The sequence below is a fragment of the Solanum lycopersicum genome, chromosome 3, assembly GCF_036512215.1.
Source record: "Solanum lycopersicum chromosome 3, SLM_r2.1".
Lineage (NCBI taxonomy): Eukaryota > Viridiplantae > Streptophyta > Magnoliopsida > Solanales > Solanaceae > Solanum > Solanum lycopersicum.
Window position 1 is genome coordinate 59,696,181 of NC_090802.1, and position 18,019 is coordinate 59,714,199.

The 18,019-nt window shown below is 36.4% G+C and overlaps 3 protein-coding genes across 4 annotated transcripts; 1 reads left to right on the forward strand and 2 right to left on the reverse strand.

The window, feature by feature from the left end:
- Positions 1–652: 652 nt before the first annotated feature.
- LOC101262300 (galactinol--sucrose galactosyltransferase-like) lies at positions 653–3,398 on the reverse strand. Its single transcript, XM_004236197.5, has 4 exons — positions 2,125–3,398; positions 1,834–2,011; positions 1,388–1,755; positions 653–1,288 (listed from the first exon to the last, which is right to left on the reverse strand). The coding sequence occupies exons 1-4, from the start codon at positions 3,346–3,348 to the stop codon at positions 722–724; spliced, it is 2,337 nt and encodes a 778-aa protein (XP_004236245.2). The 5' UTR covers positions 3,349–3,398; the 3' UTR covers positions 653–721.
- A 764-nt stretch (positions 3,399–4,162) lies between these two features.
- LOC101262002 (SUPPRESSOR OF ABI3-5) lies at positions 4,163–9,222 on the forward strand. Its single transcript, XM_004236196.5, has 10 exons — positions 4,163–4,418; positions 4,578–4,683; positions 4,787–4,928; positions 5,642–5,699; positions 5,784–5,908; positions 5,986–6,078; positions 6,608–6,880; positions 7,534–7,754; positions 8,406–8,624; positions 9,028–9,222. The coding sequence occupies exons 1-10, from the start codon at positions 4,327–4,329 to the stop codon at positions 9,163–9,165; spliced, it is 1,467 nt and encodes a 488-aa protein (XP_004236244.1). The 5' UTR covers positions 4,163–4,326; the 3' UTR covers positions 9,166–9,222.
- A 173-nt stretch (positions 9,223–9,395) lies between these two features.
- Positions 9,396–17,746, reverse strand: LOC101261702 (FKBP12-interacting protein of 37 kDa). 2 transcript variants are annotated; one of them, XM_004236195.5, is made up of 14 exons: positions 17,518–17,746; positions 17,374–17,416; positions 17,238–17,299; positions 16,853–16,923; positions 16,717–16,753; positions 14,777–14,864; positions 14,281–14,345; positions 14,103–14,180; positions 13,394–13,441; positions 11,533–11,586; positions 11,013–11,174; positions 10,841–10,910; positions 9,996–10,051; positions 9,396–9,897 (listed from the first exon to the last, which is right to left on the reverse strand). In XM_004236195.5, exons 1-14 carry the CDS (start codon positions 17,542–17,544, stop codon positions 9,730–9,732), a joined length of 1,029 nt encoding a protein of 342 aa, XP_004236243.2. In that variant the 5' UTR covers positions 17,545–17,746; the 3' UTR covers positions 9,396–9,729. The 2 variants fall into 2 exon arrangements, with proteins under 2 accessions (XP_004236243.2, XP_019068579.2); XM_019213034.3 differs by lacking the exons at positions 16,717–16,753; positions 16,853–16,923; positions 17,238–17,299; positions 17,374–17,416; positions 17,518–17,746 and adding an exon at positions 15,869–16,062.
- Between the last annotated feature and the right edge of the window lie 273 nt (positions 17,747–18,019).

An 18,019-nucleotide genomic window follows, 5' to 3' on the forward strand; every position in this document is an offset into this window, starting at 1 on the left:
AGTATGAATGATATTTTAGTAAGGTGGAAACCAAAAGAGTGTTGTTCCTTTTGAGTGTGTAGTATCACTTTGAGTATTGTATTCGTAATTACACTATGTAAAATTCCTTACTACAGTGATATCAGTTGCTCCTCTTGGCCCGTGGTTTTTTCTCTTATTGAGAAGGGTTTCCACGTAAATTTCTTGGTATCGTTATTTTTCCATTTTATTTCCATTACTTTTACCATATATATTTTTGTGTTTATCCGCGTTTTTCCTACAGTTTGAGAGGTTTTCCTTCACCTTTACCAAAATTAGTGGAACATCGTTAAGGTCTCCGTTATGTCTTTGTTAAAATTGTTTTATCCGAAAGAACTATCCAACATCAATTAACCAAACCTAATACATCTTATACCTAAAATAAATAAATGTGACTATTTCACAACAGTAGAAAAACGCATTAAATTATGTATTTATATCTAAAAAGTGGTAACAAAAATAATTGTTGCTCGCATCAAAACCTTCCTAAGTACACTCATTAATTAGTCCAACATAATATAGCTTCCTTAAAAATCATCATGTCTTGAACAATGCAATTATACTTCAAGAAATATTGGACTAACTTCAAAAGAAAAAAAAATTGCCTAGAATCAAATATTAATTGAACTTGATGTAGAAAAATCATGATGCCTAAATCATACTTCAATAGTATTAAAGCTTTTAATTTTCCTGATCTGTTAATTCAAAAGACATACTTAATTTCAGACAATCCTGAAGAATTAGGCCAAGGAACTTGAACTATGATCATATGATCTTCGTAACTAAACTCAACAGAGACTCCATCGATCATACACGATGACGGCTTCTCAGAGGCAAACACCCTCATTTCACCACTCCCTCTCGCTCCAATGCTTACTGAACTTTCTTCCTCCTCATCGTAGACAAGAGAGTCGATTGCACCACCAGAATTGAGCATGTTCACCAATCCAATTGGGGCAAACTGCACTGATTTTTTCGACAACACAGCTACAGGAGCGACTGTTAAGAGCTCATACTCGAAAGGCTGAAGTGTAATCTCCACACTTTCAGATAATTTTAAGAGCTTTAGTTTCTTCTGTCTATACATATACACCGCGAAAATGTTCACTCCTTCCACACTTGCTGGATTTGTTCCATTGCTCCATTCAACATCTCTGGGAGTAGCCAAACATGTCACTGCTACTGAATACTCATTCGCGCTTTTATTTTTCCTTGAAACAGGGCACCATCCTCCTCCTTGACAGTTAAATGCTCCAAGAACTCCGGTAAACTATAGTCATTACAACCAGAATAACACAATAAGATAAAATTTTGATCGTACAAATTATCATAATGCATGCATTGCATTGGTAATAAGATTGATGCTTACTTTATTAAGGTTCCAAATCTTGAGCATGGTTTTTCCATCATGTAAAGGGTCTTCAAACAGGCAATCTTTAGTTGGTAGTGCATAATGTTGGCAACGAAGAATCGAACCATCAGGCAAGGCCAATGTCTTCAGCAACTGGAAGTTGTGTTTCCCAACTGAGTCGCTAACATATACTGGTCCTCCTGAGATGGCTCGAGAGGCGGCATGAAACTCAGCACAAGGGTGAGTAGATTGAAACATGTCCCAATCAGGGTGGATGAAATTTCCCATCCACAGACTATTGTAAGCACAATGTACCATGTGACATCCTTGCAGCCAAAATGTCCCATTGGGATCCCCAGATGGATCGGTGCACCAAAAATCATCTCCTGCAAGCATCAAATATTATGATTAGATCAATCAAACAATTCAACAGTAAGAGTTACAAATTAAGGCTCGAGACATACCTACGCGTCCAAGAGCAATAGTCTCTGTCCCAAGGTACATAAAGTCATTGCAATGTTCCATGCTAGCAATCACGCCGTTCCCTTTAAAGTGTTTCCTTATTGAAGCAGTTAAGGCTTTATAGTATGCTTTAGCAAGTTCCACTCTTCCTCCATAATCTTCGGATAACATCTCCAGCAACTGCTTCCACAAGAAATTGAATATGAACTTCTTAACATTAGTCAAGCAGATAGTAATGAAAAGACAAAAAAAGATTAGCATTTTTTCGAATTTATGAAGTTTCGAGAACTTACATGAATTACATCCACCTTGACTCCATCAATTCCAGCTGATTCAAGATGTGAATGCAATCCTTCATACATTTCATGAACCTTTTCCGGTGGAACCAGTCCAACTCCATTGTTCACAATCTTGTCCACAGCCAAATCCTCCATAGTCATCTGCAAACCTGGTGACAGCTTAGGACTAATGACCTTACAATCCGGCATGTTTGGTATATTAGGCCTAATCCCACCCCAGTACCCACACAACGCGTGCCACACGTAAACATGCTCAACGCTCTTAAATTCGTCCTTTAAGTCCTTCACAAATGCCTTCATCCCCTTCCCCTTTCCCTTTGGAGTACTCTCATAGTTCCTAAATTTATAGTTCTCTTCAAATTTTATCAACCTACACGGCATCTGTTCACCAGCATCAGTCCTGTTGGTTCCTTCTTGATCATCAGTTACCGGATCATCATCGTGACAAATCGATTGCCATCCATCATCAATTAAGACTAATCCTGGAGGGCAACCACCCTCTACTAGGTCCTTAACCCCTTCCATTACCCCTTGTGGATTTACCTTAAGGTAAAAAGCATCCCAAGTACACCAACCAAATTTATCTACTATACCTGGAAGTGACTTCTCTTCAAGCAACTTGAAAGTCCCTAAATGTAATCTTATAATCTTCATAGCATTCTTCACCATTTCGTAGGGGTCATTCCCTACGTGCATATAAATGCAAGTTCGAAACCTGGTTTCGCGAACTTTACTTGATCCACTCTCCACACAGACGTCCAAATAGTCGTCGTTTCCAGGCTGGAACGAGGCTCTGAAGGAACCTTCTAGAATAGGAAGTATTAGAACATAAGGACGAAGTCCGTTTTCAGATTTGTCTAAGATTAACATTTGAGTCTCATGTTGGATATCTCTACCGTTTTTGCCTACCCAATGTGTGGTCCACCATACTTTAAATCTGAATAGGCTCATGAATTTTATGTCCCTGAGCTTGCCAATTGGAACCACATGATGGCTTCGGGCCTCGTCGGAGTCAAATCCGACGAAGCAACCGAAGGTAAAATCTTTGGAAATGAATTGTGATGGAGTGAAAATGATGTTAGCAGGAACATGAGTAAGTATAGGATAGCCATTGGCTAAAAACTCAGAGCCCTGAAGCGTGATGGATAAAGGCTTTGTGTTATCATCTATTAGCCCAGCTGTCACTTGTGAGGCATTCTTGTTCAAGCTTGGAGCCATTAGAAACAGAGGAATTTAAAGGAGTTTTTAAGATACGAAGCAAGTGAGATGATAAATGCTTGTATACAAAAACTGTATATATAGACAATTTTCTCACCCACTTTTGCTCCAGAAGTGTGTGTAAGAGTGGAAGAATTAAAGATAATACTGGAAAAGAAATGAAAAATAGTTGGAGCACTAGTTATTAAGTTATGGTTGGGAACAGTTGGTTGATGAACTGAAAATTTGGCATGTAATATCACACATTAAAAAAAAATCCGTTCTTTCGAGACCTTTTATTTGATTTCTCTAGATGTTTCAATGGGCCATCACTTGCTTTTAGTGGACAATTATGTTTCTTCGCATTTTCTGATATAATTGCATCAACAAATGAAGTCAAAAATAAGTAAACACAAGACAAAAGGCATGCAATCATGCATGGTTCCTCTGTAGAGAGAACAGATCAAACCTTTTTCAAGATTTTATTCGTCTTATAACCAAACAATTTAATTTGTATCTATAGAACCTGCTAAAACTAGTACTTATTTTTAACACAGAGATTGTCAATGATCTGTTACATAACTTTTCGGTCCTACTGTATTACTCCCTATATACTTCATGCTCGTTAGTCAGTAGATGTTTGTTATTGCATTAGGATTGATAAGATAAGATCTACGTCTCCATTATTTGTATTTATCCCTATTGAGATTTTATTTGCTTTGTCTAGTGGTAAATTTGAAAAAGAAAATAAAAGAAAATTGCCTCTACCGTCACGATGGATTGGGCTATTTTGTGAAATATGAGTCCAACTAACTTATTATTCCATGGACCTTTTATGGGCCTGAAACAGTATTCCCTTTTGCTGTTGTTCCTATGGCAGAACCCCCAAAAGTGTGGTTATTTACAACTAGAATTCAAACTTTTTAACCATTGAAACTCCATTGTTTTTGTAGATTCTGAAGTTAACAAATTCACCATATTGATCTGCAAAGCTTAGTGATGGCGGGAACCGAGAAAGAGAAACTGGAGCTGCACGAATCCGATAATCAGTTCGTTTGGGATGAAACTTCTCAGCTTTACTACCATGCTCGGTGCGATTTTCTTTGTTAATTTAATTTACTTGCTTGACATTTTCTGTATTCCTCTTTTCGCGGAATTAGGGCTTGAATTTAATCTGAGTTTTCATAAAATTTGGAGTTCTTTCAGCAATTATATTAATTACTTATTTGAGATCAATCGTTCTTTTGTAGCACTGGATTTTATCATGATCCTAAAGCAGGCTGGTACTACAGCTGTAATGATGGCCTTTACTACAAATTTGATAATGGTACTTATGTACCCATGGATTCTTCTCAGGTAGAGTGTTTTTTTTTTTGCTTTCAAATTTACAGCATTTAAATGTTAGCGTAGTTGATTTTTGGTTTGAGTTATGTTAAGCTAGTTTATTATTGTACATCAGGATGGTGGTTGTCGTGAAATGAATAGTTGTGAGAGCGTTGCGCCTGTGGAGTCTAACAAAGATGAGGTAGATGCAGACATAAGTATGTCAGGTGAAAATGTGGCTCAAGCAGTGGAACCACTTTGTACTGAGTTCTCTGAAGGTGAATAAGTTTACCAGCCTGTCTATTGTGATAGAAGATAGGATGTGTTTGTGATGAAGTTGTTGCTGCAGTGTATATATTTTGTTTCCCCCTTAGAGTTCTATCCAGACCTAATCCTTTTAGCTTTGGGTGATCGAAACATTTTGTTGTAACTTGATGGGTCAAGTAATCTAAACAAAAGTGGATCCAAGATTCTATGTTTATGGCTTGGACAAAAGCTATTAGGTTTTAGTGAACCCATAACTTTAATGGTAGCTCCGACACTCTATCTAAAATATATAGATGTGGAACCTTTCTTCTGTTCCCTATATTTTGGTTGGTGAAATACTTTTCATGTCCATCTGAATTTAAATGAATTGCAGCAGTTTCTTGTGAGTTTAGCTGGCTGAGTAATTATCGAATCAGTTTTGCTCATGTTTGCTGATCTATTTAACTTGTGAAAACTGAGAAGTGTTTCATCATGGATGTAAGATATTTATTCATGCAATTTCTTCACTTATGATATCCATTATTTATTATCTCATTATTGAGCCCCTCTAGCCGTCAGTCTTTTGTCACCACCAGTAATGTTCTCACCCCAAGTATAATGGTTGTCCTTCGAATTGCTTCATACTTTCAGTAGAGAAATATTTGGGTGTAGTAATTGTTATTTTGATAATTCAGAAGTCATTTGCTCTTGACAGTCGCTTACTTTTCTATTTTACTCTAAGTAGAGCACTTGGAGGATACCAGTTGCAAGCTTCCAGAAAACCCACCACCACCTTCAGAGTGGTAAAGACTCTGTTTTTTTTTATCTTGTACTTTTGTTCTTGTAGTTATTTTTCTTTTCCAACGCTGTAATACATCTACTTTCAGGCTCGAAGATACTCTCATTGAACTTTATCTGGCAAATTATACCACTCAAGCTGCCAATACTACTTCAGATATAACAGTGGCTCCGGAAATAAATGACACAGATCACACACATTTGTCAGCAGTTGGTTGGTTTAAAGTTCCTATTTTCTTAAAATATGATTAGATTTACAGCATTGCAAGTCATTCTACCTTGACGGTGCAGGGAATGACAACACATATGAACTCGAGGAAGGTGAATGGATACCAGACGATTGGACGGATTCTGCTGATCCAATTGTAGATGTCATGGATGATGGTTAGTATTGATTATGATACTTGTCTCACTTGGCATTAAGACGTTAGTGTTGAAAATATTGATATGACACCAGAAAGGCAGAAAGCATATGGACATTTCACCAAACTATTAGGAGTTCAAATGGGAAAAATCCTTGTACTGTAATTGCTTCCTTTTCTTTTCTCTTCATCTAGCATATTGTCTACTGATTTTTCTAGTTTTTCTTGTTGCTATCTACACCTCTACCCTCCCCAGCTACTTAGTGGGACTACACTGGGAATGTTGTTGTTGCTGCCTCTCTCTTATTTTCTTTTGGTAGTTCGAATAAAGTGAGAATTAAGTTGAAGAAAAATCTTTCTTTGACTACCTCATGAATTCCTCTATTCTGTAACTCATTCTAAAAAGATGAAATAGGCTCCTAGCTCAGTGATAAAAGGAAGGAAGGATTAAAGATTTGGCGATTTTGAAATACATATGCTCCTTATTTTGAATGTTTTCATTTTCATGTTTTTTTGGATGCATAAAATTGACTGAAGTTCCCTCACAACAGGCATTTGTTTGGAGGAAGAGAACTGGCGAGCCCAGTATGGTCAAGTTGAACGACCAGTTGAGGATTCTCTGTCACATATTCAGGCTGTTGATTTGTGGGACTGGTCAATGGTTAAAAAGATCAGAAAAGGTCGAAAAAGAAGGGTGGCCAGGCTGGTAGGACGACTGGTGAAGCCCACTGCTAAGCTGCACCCATCAATGCCCTCGAGTGGCCATCTTCTTAAAACTGCCCCAGTATGTGAAGTCCATCTTGATCTGGTACGAGTTACATCAGGTTTGCATTGTCAAACTTTCATTTACAGGGGAACTTCTGCATCCTATCTGTTTACACAGATCAGTTATTGTTAACATGACCCGTTTTAGTTGAGGTTTATAAAATGCTCAGTGAACTGTTGCGACTTACTGTAAAAAAATAAATTTGCGTAATTCCCTTTTCTATGTCTATCTATTCAATCTGTGATCTTTTCATTACATATGCCAGAAACTTCCTTCTTTATTTGTTACAACTGAGCAAACTCATGCCTCCCTGGTGACTTCCCTGCAAACCTAAATGGCCAATACTTTCTTTGCTTGTTTCGACCGTCAGCATTTATGCATTCACATTCATTCATGGTCAGACCTACTCAGAATACTGCCAGATTAGACATGCATATTTTGAGATGAAGTCATGTAAGCTACAGTATGTGTATAGACAGTAACAGAGATGTAATGAGGCAAAACATTAGAGGAACAGGGATTTCCAACTTCTGAAACATCCATAACTCTCTTTATTCCGTTCAATCCTCCGCATCAGAATATTGTAGAACCTCAATGGCTTATACATGAGAAGATGTTTGGTTTCATTTTTTGAGTATGAGATTTTAGTTTGCATAGGCCATCCTTATTCTATCCATGTTGGCATTCATTCAAAATGTTTACTTACTACAGGTCAGGTGTACAGGTTGAAAAATCCTAGCACACAATATTTGGCTTCTTTGTCAAATTATGATTCTTCCAATCCAACGAAAAATTGGCGCTTTCCTCAAATGTCAATCAACAGAGAAATCCAGACATGCTCACCGGTCACTGAAAGATATAAACCCATAAGCACAACACTTCCTGGTGAGGAGGATGTATCTCTGCAATCGGAGATCAGTGCACCTGAAAAGGTAGTCTACGTCCACTTTATGTTTCAAGAACTTATACAATTTTTTTACTTGGAGATGATTTGGGTTATTGGTCATTAGCGATAAAGTTTCTATATGCAGTCAATTAGGGTGAGTTCTTTAGCAGATTTAGAATCTTAACACTTCTCTAAAAAACGGCACTAGAAAATTTGCTAACTGGGAAATGTAACAAATTGTGTTGAAGTATTTAGAAGGTGAACACAACTAAAAGATAAAGATAAAAAGGCATGCCAGTTTAGCAAACAAACAGCATAGATTGAACCATCTTAGACAATACTGCTAGTTGTGCGCTGTGTTTGGATCTGTGATTATTTCGTTCTCTTAAGTGATAAAATAATCAATTGAAGACAATGGAAGGATAGCCTAGTGGTAAGGACCCTCCACCTCCAGCATAAGGTTATAAGCTCGAGTCACGAGGGAACAAAGTGGGAAGGGCCACTATTGAGCTTCTGGATGGAGGAGCTTTTGTTCAGGTTTGGAGGAATTCTACCATGTAAGGAAAAAATAATTGAATCATCTCTAAAGAAAACCTTTAATTTTATTGGAGAGATGCTTTCTCCTATTTAGATGGACATGCACAAGGATCTACAATCTCTTACCTATCTATTAAATTGTGTGATTATGCCATTCCAGGACAGAGACCATCTGTACAGGGACAGAGCTGCAGAAAGAAGAGCATTGCATGGTGGGTTTGGCGTTGGTCCAGGTCAAAAAATTTCATCCAACTCTGATGATTCTGTTTCTTTGGAGGCATCTGCTGGTCCAGAGGAAGCTCTTTCCGAATCCTTGAGCAATTCATTTGGAGCTGGTAGCTATGCCAGAAGAATGTTGGAAAACATGGGCTGGAAGGAGGTACAGTTTAAACTTTCACGACTTTAAGAATGATAGTTTTAGCTACAAGTGTCACCTATCTAGACTTGTAAAACTCTGAATATTTCCATATTGATGGCCCATCTCTAGGTGTCCATTGGATCTTTTCACTCAGGTGTGAAGGGAAATTTGTCCTCCTTTCATTACTAGATCGTTGTAATAATTTTAATGTTATTAGAATCCATCTTTTCTCGAGAAGGAAATGTTCACCGCATCTATACTCGGACATTCCTAGATTATCTTATACGAGTAGTTTCATGGTTGTGTTGTTTTGAAAGATTAGTTCACCTAGCGATTACATGAGGACCTCTGTGAGAGACTACTTAAGTGAAACTTGGAAATGTAATGACCATATTGTAACCTGATAATTTGGGTGTTTGCACAGGGAGAGGCACTTGGCTGCAGCAACAAAGGGTTGATTGAACCTTTACAGGCTACGGGAAACAAAGGTTCTGCTGGGCTGGGTTGGAACGATGAGCGAAGAAAGCAGTCCATGTACAGTTATAAAAAACGAGAGATGTAGCTACTTTTTTTTGGCAATTTGATAGAATGTGATAAATCTAATTTCACTTGTTTACTATTTGTTGCCTCTTTTACTAGTCATATATTTGCTTCTGACCTACTTTATACACCATATGATTAAAGGGTACTACCTGCATCATGCACTTAACCACATATAAACTAGCTACACTCCACAAGATAAATTACAATTCTACATGATAAAATCTTCGGCAAAATTTTGCAAGAGCATAGTTGATAAAAAGTTCTACGAATCAAAAGAGGCCATAGATCATATTGGTGCTGCAGACATGGATAGGAAACTAAATACACCATGTAATACCCAAAAAAATGGAAAAACAAAATCTAACACGGATTACAGTTTACAAGTACATCGAATGCCTGTCTACAGCTAGTAAAGTTAGAAAGATATGGCCGTGCTTGTTGCTTTACGAACTGATAGCTCTTGCTTCCAGGTCCGCAGGCTTATCTTCTGCTTGCTTTACTGTTGTACCATATAAGGATAAAGAGCAGCTTCATGTATGAAGGTAAGGCCTCGAACGTGCTGACCAACTCCAGAAGCCTCCCTCTACTCATTCTCTGCCTGAGCTTCTGTAGTTGTCATTTCCTCATCATTGGTAGTTTCATCAGGAGTTAATTCGGTTTTCTCCACAATAGTGTTTTTCTCATTCAACTCTTCGTTCAGCTTACTGATCTCTTCATCCTTCTCCGCAACTCTATCTTGCAAGATTAGTACCTAGGACAAATACGATTAAAACGTGAAACTACATCTTTCAAAAGTCATCCTAATGTCTGATTTCACTCTAAACAAGAATGGAAACTGTGTGAAAGCACCATTTCATTTGATCTTTCTACATCGTTTGTCAGTCCCTCTATCTGTTTGCACAGGCCTGCAAGTGGGAATAAAAAATGTCAGAAAGTGAGTGAAAACAAACTACTCATCATTGCAGTTCTGAATAACAATGGCAAGGCAACAGAATTCGGTGAGAGCTAAAAGGTAAAATGAACACATGTAATGAAAGATCTATATCAAAATTAGCACAAATATGGATTGCTTATGCAATGAGGGTGCTAACTTTATAGTTATGTCATACCCAACAGCCCCCCACCCCCCAAAAAAATGTGAAAAATTAAATACTACAATTCACCATAGTACAAGAAGAGACTACTTTGTTTTACAAACAAATCATGAACTCTAGAGAGAGCAGCCTAATGGGTGAATCAGTGTAGGAATTAACAGTTCCACAGTTTGGGATGGTGTAGGTTTCGCTGACGATGATGAATCAATTCTAATAAAAGCATGCCTTATGTCTGGCATGATTTCACTGTCGTAAGAATAAGGGCATGCAGATATATGGTAACCACACACAGATCAGGCGATAGCAACTGATTCCTCGAGCACAGACTAGACATATTTTAAAATGTAGTATAATTCCTTGTCAACAGCTTTCTTAAGCTAAAAAACCTACCAAAAAGCAAATTATATCAAAGAGTGATTATGTCTTCATTTTACTCAAGAGGATATGCATATATTACCAAAAGTTTCAACATATACAGCAAAGCTAATATCCTCAACAAATATCAATCACACTCATCATATCTAAAATGACCAAAATGACCTAGCCCAATCAAAAAGAAAACAGAGGTGTATTTGTAAAACAACTTGAGAGAACATTAACCTTCAAAATGACTTTTGAGTTCAGCATTCTGAGACCTCTGCAAAGCCAGTTTCATTGTTAATTCATGTATCTGCAAGTAAAGGAGTTGCATGATAACATTTCTTGATCAGTTTTGAACTAAAAGAGTTCTATAATTTTACACACTTCACTGATCAAGAAAATTGTCTACTACCTTTCCTTCATTAGCCTGGTTTCCAATCTCTTCATTTTCCTCCTGCAGTGTCCTACATTTAGCCATTAACATCTTGCCCATTTTGCTTTGTGGGGTAAAATTGACAGCAGCAATGTTATCATGCAACTCCTTTACTTTCTTATCCTTCTCCTCAACCAAATTCTGTCAATGAAAAACAAGAAAAGATGTAAGCAAGAATGCAATCAGGGCCAGCAAGCCACAAAGGAACAATGAAAAAGTCAAATAAACTACACACGAGAAGCATCCAAGAATTTAAGCACCAAGCATGCTATATTCATTGGCAACGGGATGCATCATCTGAGCTCATTGAGCAATTCAAAAGGTAACCTGGAATGACTTCACTAACAGTGTGCTCCCCCATTAAATAAAGAATTCCAGCAAACCATCAAAGAGGCTTGAAAGCACAGTGAAATTAAAGTATGGAACCACTAGATAAGTGTATCAATCTCCTCTCCAGACATTTCAGCTTGAAATTAAAATCAATGTCTAGATAAGTTACCTTCAGCCGAGTGAACTCTTCATGAATAGCTGGATCTAGTAATAGCTTCCGTGCCTGTTAATTTACCCCAAAAAGAAAGGAAAATGAGCAAAATGTGAACAAAGACATTAAAAACAAATGTTAACCCAAAAAAGAAATTAGGAATACCTACGGTATAAGATGACATTCTCCAGGTTAAAAAGGGAGAGGGGCTCACTGCAGATGCATATTATTGCAGAAAAGAACAAAATGCTACAAAGGTTTGATTATTCAGTGAATCATAGTGCTGTTCTCAGAAGAAAAAAAGGAAATAAAGAGAAAAAAAAACAGAAAGGTTTTAATTCCATAACTCTGGTTGTAACTTCTAAATTTCTGGATTTTTTTAAAAAATTGATAATGTTGTATTCCTCAGCATTAAGGACATGCTGGAGACCTTCAAAAAGAAGCAAAAAGAGAGTAGAAGGAAGCTGTTTTTAAAAAATTAATGGAACTATATCCATTCCTTGAAACTTTGTTCTTAGTATCATCTGTTCTCACCTAACATGAAGATCTCTTAGGCCATTCATTGAGCAAACTTGAACCAAAATCTTAGAGAACTAGTTAAGGGGGCATAAGCATGTACGCATAATACAAACTTGGTAAATTCAACTCGGAATGAATATGAACTTTGAAAAATAGGATATGGGAATAGAAAATAGGAGGAAAAATTTATGATGCTGATGCGGATTGTGAGCATACTTGTCAAAGGAGAGTTGAACTACAAGGAAATCATCACCCATCAAATGCAGTAACAATTTTAACATCTTCTCTCTTTTTGATAATTGTGTGATCATGAATGAGGGTGTTGTTGGAAAATAGTGCAGGCTTCATAAATTAATTACAATAAAAACAAATCTGCCCCTTAATTAGTAGCATAGATAGTAAGAAACAAGTAGCCACTGAAGACTCAATCTTTTCGTAAAGACTAAAGACCCAAATCCAGCTGGTAGGATGTACATTAGGGTTAAGCAGAATGATTCAAGCAGAGAAGAGGTACAGGCCACCATATGCAGTTCCTAAGGAGATTTATCTTATCAGCCAGTTTGATGGTAGATAAATGCTGCTCTTACCCTTCAGTTATCTTTCCTCCATTAGTCTGGAAGCGAAAAGCTGAACTTGCATCAAAAGTATCAACAAAATAGAAACACAAATGAAACCATTCCTTTCTTGATTCCCTTGCTAACTTACATTTAACTATAACCAAAAACTGCAGCCTTTGAAACTCAAGGGTGAGGGGGCCACCCCTCTACCTTCTACACTTAAATACTGGATTAAGTTCACTTGGCACAGCTCAAACTTGTGACCTAAGAACCAAGTCCCTCAACCTTCGTCAATTGAGCTACCCCCCCCCTCACCCCCACCCCAAGATACTAACTTACAATATACAACCCTAACAATATGCTATGTGGTTTTCTAGCATAATGAGTATACTGGGAATTGATAGGTATTCTAGAACCTTGAGATCAGCACTAGAGTTACAAGTGTTAACACGAGAATTAGATTCTCAGGCCAATATGTGGGCATAAGGTTGGTAGCGGGTTGGTAAGATTCCTTAACTAGAACTAGCACCAGCTAACAATTTTATTATTTAAGCAGAATGCATAAAATTAGCAAAGCAACAACCAAATGACCAGAATGAGCAACTTACTGTGTGAAACAAAAAGAAGCTACATACAACACAGAGATTACACACATAGAACTCCTTTTTAAAGGAGCAAATTGGAAAAATTCACCAAAACAATTGAACAACAGCAGGGAATAGCACATAACACACTCTCACAGTCTCTCTCTCCCTCCTTTTTTTGGGTTTTATACAATGAGTAAGCAAAGATACTACTACTACCTGCATAGATGGCGGCTTGAGTTGAGCTCTAAGGTCCCGAACTGCAGACTAAAACATTCACCAGTAGAAAAAGTAAGAAGAAAGAATTGATCAGCACAAAGTAAAGAGAAAACAATGAATTGGATATATACATTTTAAAACAAAGGCAACTAAAGATGAAGGAAAGAGCACCCAATACTATACATACAAGAAAGGATTTAAAAAAACAACATTCCATTGCCTTCTCACTCGCCTCACCCCAAGAGAAGAAAGACATGACATCTGATCAGAGGTTCTGTCGAGGATAAAACTAGATGTATAACATAAGGGCATCTCTAGTATTGATTAGATAACAGATCTCTTCAATTGACAAAAATGAAAATGAAAGATTATCTGACTAGCAGTAGGCTTTTGTTTACCCTAAAATGTAGGCCGCAAGCTTCATTGCACACCATAAAGATGAGACATTTTCTCAGAGTAAAGTACAACATACAGTTGGCAACTTGGATAGCATCTACAAACTCAAAGTTCAATTTCTTAGTGAAATCATTATCTTTTGCTCCATATAGTTTTCTTGCATGGTTGCACCATATAGTAAGATAACATGTTCAAATATCCTGCTCAATTTTGTTGAGATAGCCGCAAAAGAAAAACAAATTGTATACAAGATAGTTCAAAATTAATCTGTTATACAGGCAATCCATCATTTGATGTACATGGACAAGTTTACCTTCAACTCTGCTATCTCCTGCTCTCTTTTGGCAAAAGTAACAATAAATGCAGCCTCCTTTTTCTTTGCTCTTTCCAACTACAGATTGCAAAGATGAGATAATGATTAGAAAAAACTTCAATAATATTTTAGCAATGAACAAATAAAGAGGAATAAAAAATAAAAATAAATAAAAAACCTGTTCACGCAATGACTCCTCAGATGATCTGATGTTCTGAAGATAACTGACCACAAACTTGGGTTCTGCAAATAAGCACAGAGTTAATTCTCTTCAGAATTAAAGAAACCACTCCGTCTCAATCAACATGAAGATCTTTCCATTCCCGAAATGATGAACATGAATGATATCTCGCTCTCTTTTTAAAAAAAATAATAATAATAACACATGGAATTTAAACAATTCAATTTTAAGCAGTGATGTGATGGTGGAAGCATCACACTAGTCTACTAAGTATTATTTAAAGAACAAGTCAAACTTTCCCATATAACTCCAAACACTTTCAGAACCATATCATCTAACAAATGGGAGAGGAAACTAAAATACGGTGCTTCTTTTATTAATGATGTAGGACTCTCAAACATACAGCATCAATTGGGGAAAACACGAAGATAAAAAAAAACAAGAAGAAAGGAACAGGATTTTGACTGTCCAGAGATGCTGAAAAGGACAATACCAGGTGTCATGCCAGGAGGTATGAATGGTTCCTTTTCAAACGCAGAGCGCCACTTTAGTATTTCAGATTTTGCTGATTCAAGTTCTGTCTGAAACAAGATAGACAGTTAAGTCAGTAATTAGTTTTATGAGATTTAAATCAGAATGTTGGTCATTCAACAGCATGATTCAGGCTCCATTAAGTGTGGTGCAGTTCCAAAAGGCCCCCACACAAAGTTTGAACAAACTAGTGAATGCATAAGAATCAAGGAAGGGCTGTAAAACATCAAAGGAAGATTACAAACTGTGAAATTAGACATATTAACCCCTCGGACATTTTAAGACATGAGTAGCAGAGTCAACACGAAGGTTGGAAAGGGAAGATAAATTTATGCTGATGCAAGATAGGTAATCAGTAAATCATCACCATCCAGCCAACATGTTAGTTAAAGCATATTATTATCTGAAAAGCAAGGGAAGAAAGAGATTTTATCCTATACCACAAAAGCATCTAAAATGAATTTTTGAATGATTTGAGTGAAGTATCAGAGAAAACACAAAACAACTTCCCATGAAAGATACTATATGTGCTTACTTCTGTAACTCATGTGGTATTAAACAAGTCCTTGGACAACTTAGGATGTCAGCTATTAACTGGTGGAATGTGAAAGGTAAGAATGAGGTTCATGACTGCATACTAAAGTTCCTTCCAATTGCAATATGTTGGGAAATTTGGAAAAATAGACGTAAGCCAGATTTGATGATAAAATGATGCCAACTTGGTACATCATTCAGCAAGTTAAACAGCCTCATCAATTTCCCAAATTAACCCTCCCTGATTCTTGGATTGGAAATTGTTATATGATAGATAAGGTGAAACCAATCATCATTCAAAGGCTGTTTGTTCGATTAAACCTTCTCATTTTTGGATAAAATTCAATGTTAATGGTTGTAGCAAGGGAATTCCGGGATCAGCAGGTGGGTGCTATAATCAGGGATCATACAGGGGCTATGATTCAGGCCTTTGTTGATTACTATGGGCATTGCAGTAACAATATGGCTGAAGCCAAGGCCATGTTGAAAGGGGTGAACATTTGTTGGAGGCTGGACTTACTAATGTTATAGTTGAATCTGATTCTCTCCTTATTATCGACATTCTCAATGGGACCCTGGAAAATCAAGCAGATTACTGAGAAAATAGCTAATTCATCTCGTGTGGAAACTTTGTTTTTAAGCATAATTTTACAGAAGGCAACTCTACTGCTGACCTCCTTGCTAACATGGAGAAGAATCTAAAACTTTTCTAATCTTCACTGAAACTACTTTCGTACCTTTAAAGGTTAGAGCTTCATTGGAGATTGAATTTGATGGACTCCCAAATTCCAGGTTTAAGAAGAACAAGTTCGCCATTGATGTCTGCTGACTATTATAAGCCTTTTTTGGTGATTAGCAATAGGTATATATTATCTAGCTACTTAGATGAGTCTCATACCATCAGTAGCAATGATACTCAACACAATACTCTTTTTTGTTGTACTCAAATGTCTTTAAAGATTAATTTTATCAACCTTCACAATGCTACAGAGGCTAATGTTTATGCCCTCCTCCGTGTAATTATTATTTTTGGTACATATACAGGTTGAGTCTTGCCTAAACTCCTCCATCAGTTAAATGGACCTTCAGGAAAAAAAAAATTAAAAACCCTATATAAACATTGAATATTAACAGAGAGAAAGTAAGATAATCCAGCATACTATTCTTAATAAAAACAAAAACAAAATTATAATCCAACATACCATAGTAAAAAAAAAAATAGAACATCTAAACTTCTAGGCTCTGATAATTAATATAATATTTTAAAAAATCATACAGCATGAATACATAATGCTGAAAAAGAGGATGACAGATAATTTTGGGTATAACCATGGAAAACAAAAAACAAAAATGAAAGATGATAAGCACCTGAGTTGATGCTAGGTTATCCTTACAGTCCTGTAGACTGCAATAACGAATCACAAAAGACAGTGAGAAAGTGAAAACATAAGCAATTAAATCCAAAAATGTTCACAGATGTGCAACAAGCATCCAACTACCATACCTTTCGCGAAGAGACAAGATCATCCCTGTTGCTGCACCAGGTGCTGTTTCTTCTACTTTCAACAAATTACCCTAGTATTGAAACATATAAATGATAAATATTGACTTGAGATTGACATGCTAATAGTCCTTATGACTCCTATTAGTCTAGTTGAAAAGAATCACAGATCAGTCAAGTTAAATATTCTTGAAGGATTTAAATCCTTGACAGTATCAAAAAGTGCATTTAATTATGTTAAACAATTTATGATGTCTCAAAAGAAGCATATCACATAAATTTTAACTAAGAGAGTGCTTATGAGCAACCCACTAACCTTGTATCCCATGATTGGTTTGCAAGTATGGTTTACAAGACAAACTTAAATAAGAATAGGTAAACAAAACACCTTTTTAGAGCCAAAAATATCGTCCTCATCATCGTCAAGGTCTCCAAAGCTTCTTTTGGTACCTAAAATCACTTGCAATCAAATAATATACTCAAAAACTTGCAGTAAAAAGGACAATGGCGGAGAATTAGCAAACCTGAACGTCCAGTGGCGGCGAAATCTCCACCAAAATCGAGGTCCTGAGAATTCCCCCAAAACGAAAATTCTTCAACATTATAGTATAAAGGAAGTACAAGTTATAAACAACAACTAGAAATAAAAAAGGAAAAAAAGAACTTACATCGTCCATGTGATTATGAGACGCCATTGATAGAATCAATTCAACAAGCTTAAAGTTCAATTTGGAACCCTAAATTTGTTGAACAATGAGGAGGCTTCAGTGAAAAGAAAGCGGGGAAGGAAGAAAAATGTTTTGTCACATCCGGGTGGGTTTAATTCCTAGTTTGTAAAACCGAATTTATTTCATTAGACAAATAAAATCAATTGACCTAATTTGAGCAACATAATCTAAAATTCTTTTTTATACCTTATTACTATTTTATATTATTATTTCGAAATTAATATGGCATTAAAACATTGCTTTAACCATGGTAGGTTAGATCATTTTTTGGCTTCAAAATATGATGAAAAAAACTATACATAGAGAAAATAATGACACACTTTTTTAACAATAAAAATTAGGAAAAACAAAAGCTAAGTCAAGTTTTTTTTCACTTTAAAATATATAAATGTGAATTCAATGTGTATAGATTTTTGACATTCTTTTTAGTTGTAAAAATTAA

Coding starts and splice junctions, on each gene's coding strand:
- LOC101262002 (XM_004236196.5), top strand. CDS start 4,327: ATGGCGGGAACCGAGAAAGAGAAACTGGAGCTGCACGAATCCGATAAT. Junction 4,929..5,641: donor TTGTACTGAGTTCTCTGAAG/GTGAATAAGTTT, acceptor TACTCTAAGTAG/AGCACTTGGAGGATACCAGT. Junction 6,881..7,533: donor TCTGGTACGAGTTACATCAG/GTTTGCATTGTC, acceptor TACTTACTACAG/GTCAGGTGTACAGGTTGAAA.
- LOC101262300 (XM_004236197.5), bottom strand. CDS start 3,348: ATGGCTCCAAGCTTGAACAAGAATGCCTCACAAGTGACAGCTGGGCTA. Junction 1,756..1,833: donor TATTGCTCTTGGACGCGTAG/GTATGTCTCGAG, acceptor TGATGCTTGCAG/GAGATGATTTTTGGTGCACC. Junction 1,289..1,387: donor AGATTTGGAACCTTAATAAA/GTAAGCATCAAT, acceptor TAATGACTATAG/TTTACCGGAGTTCTTGGAGC.
- LOC101261702 (XM_004236195.5), bottom strand. CDS start 17,544: ATGGCGTCTCATAATCACATGGACGAT. Junction 14,346..14,776: donor ACCTCCTGGCATGACACCTG/GTATTGTCCTTT, acceptor GCTTATTTGCAG/AACCCAAGTTTGTGGTCAGT. Junction 10,911..11,012: donor ACCAGGCTAATGAAGGAAAG/GTAGTAGACAAT, acceptor CTTTACTTGCAG/ATACATGAATTAACAATGAA.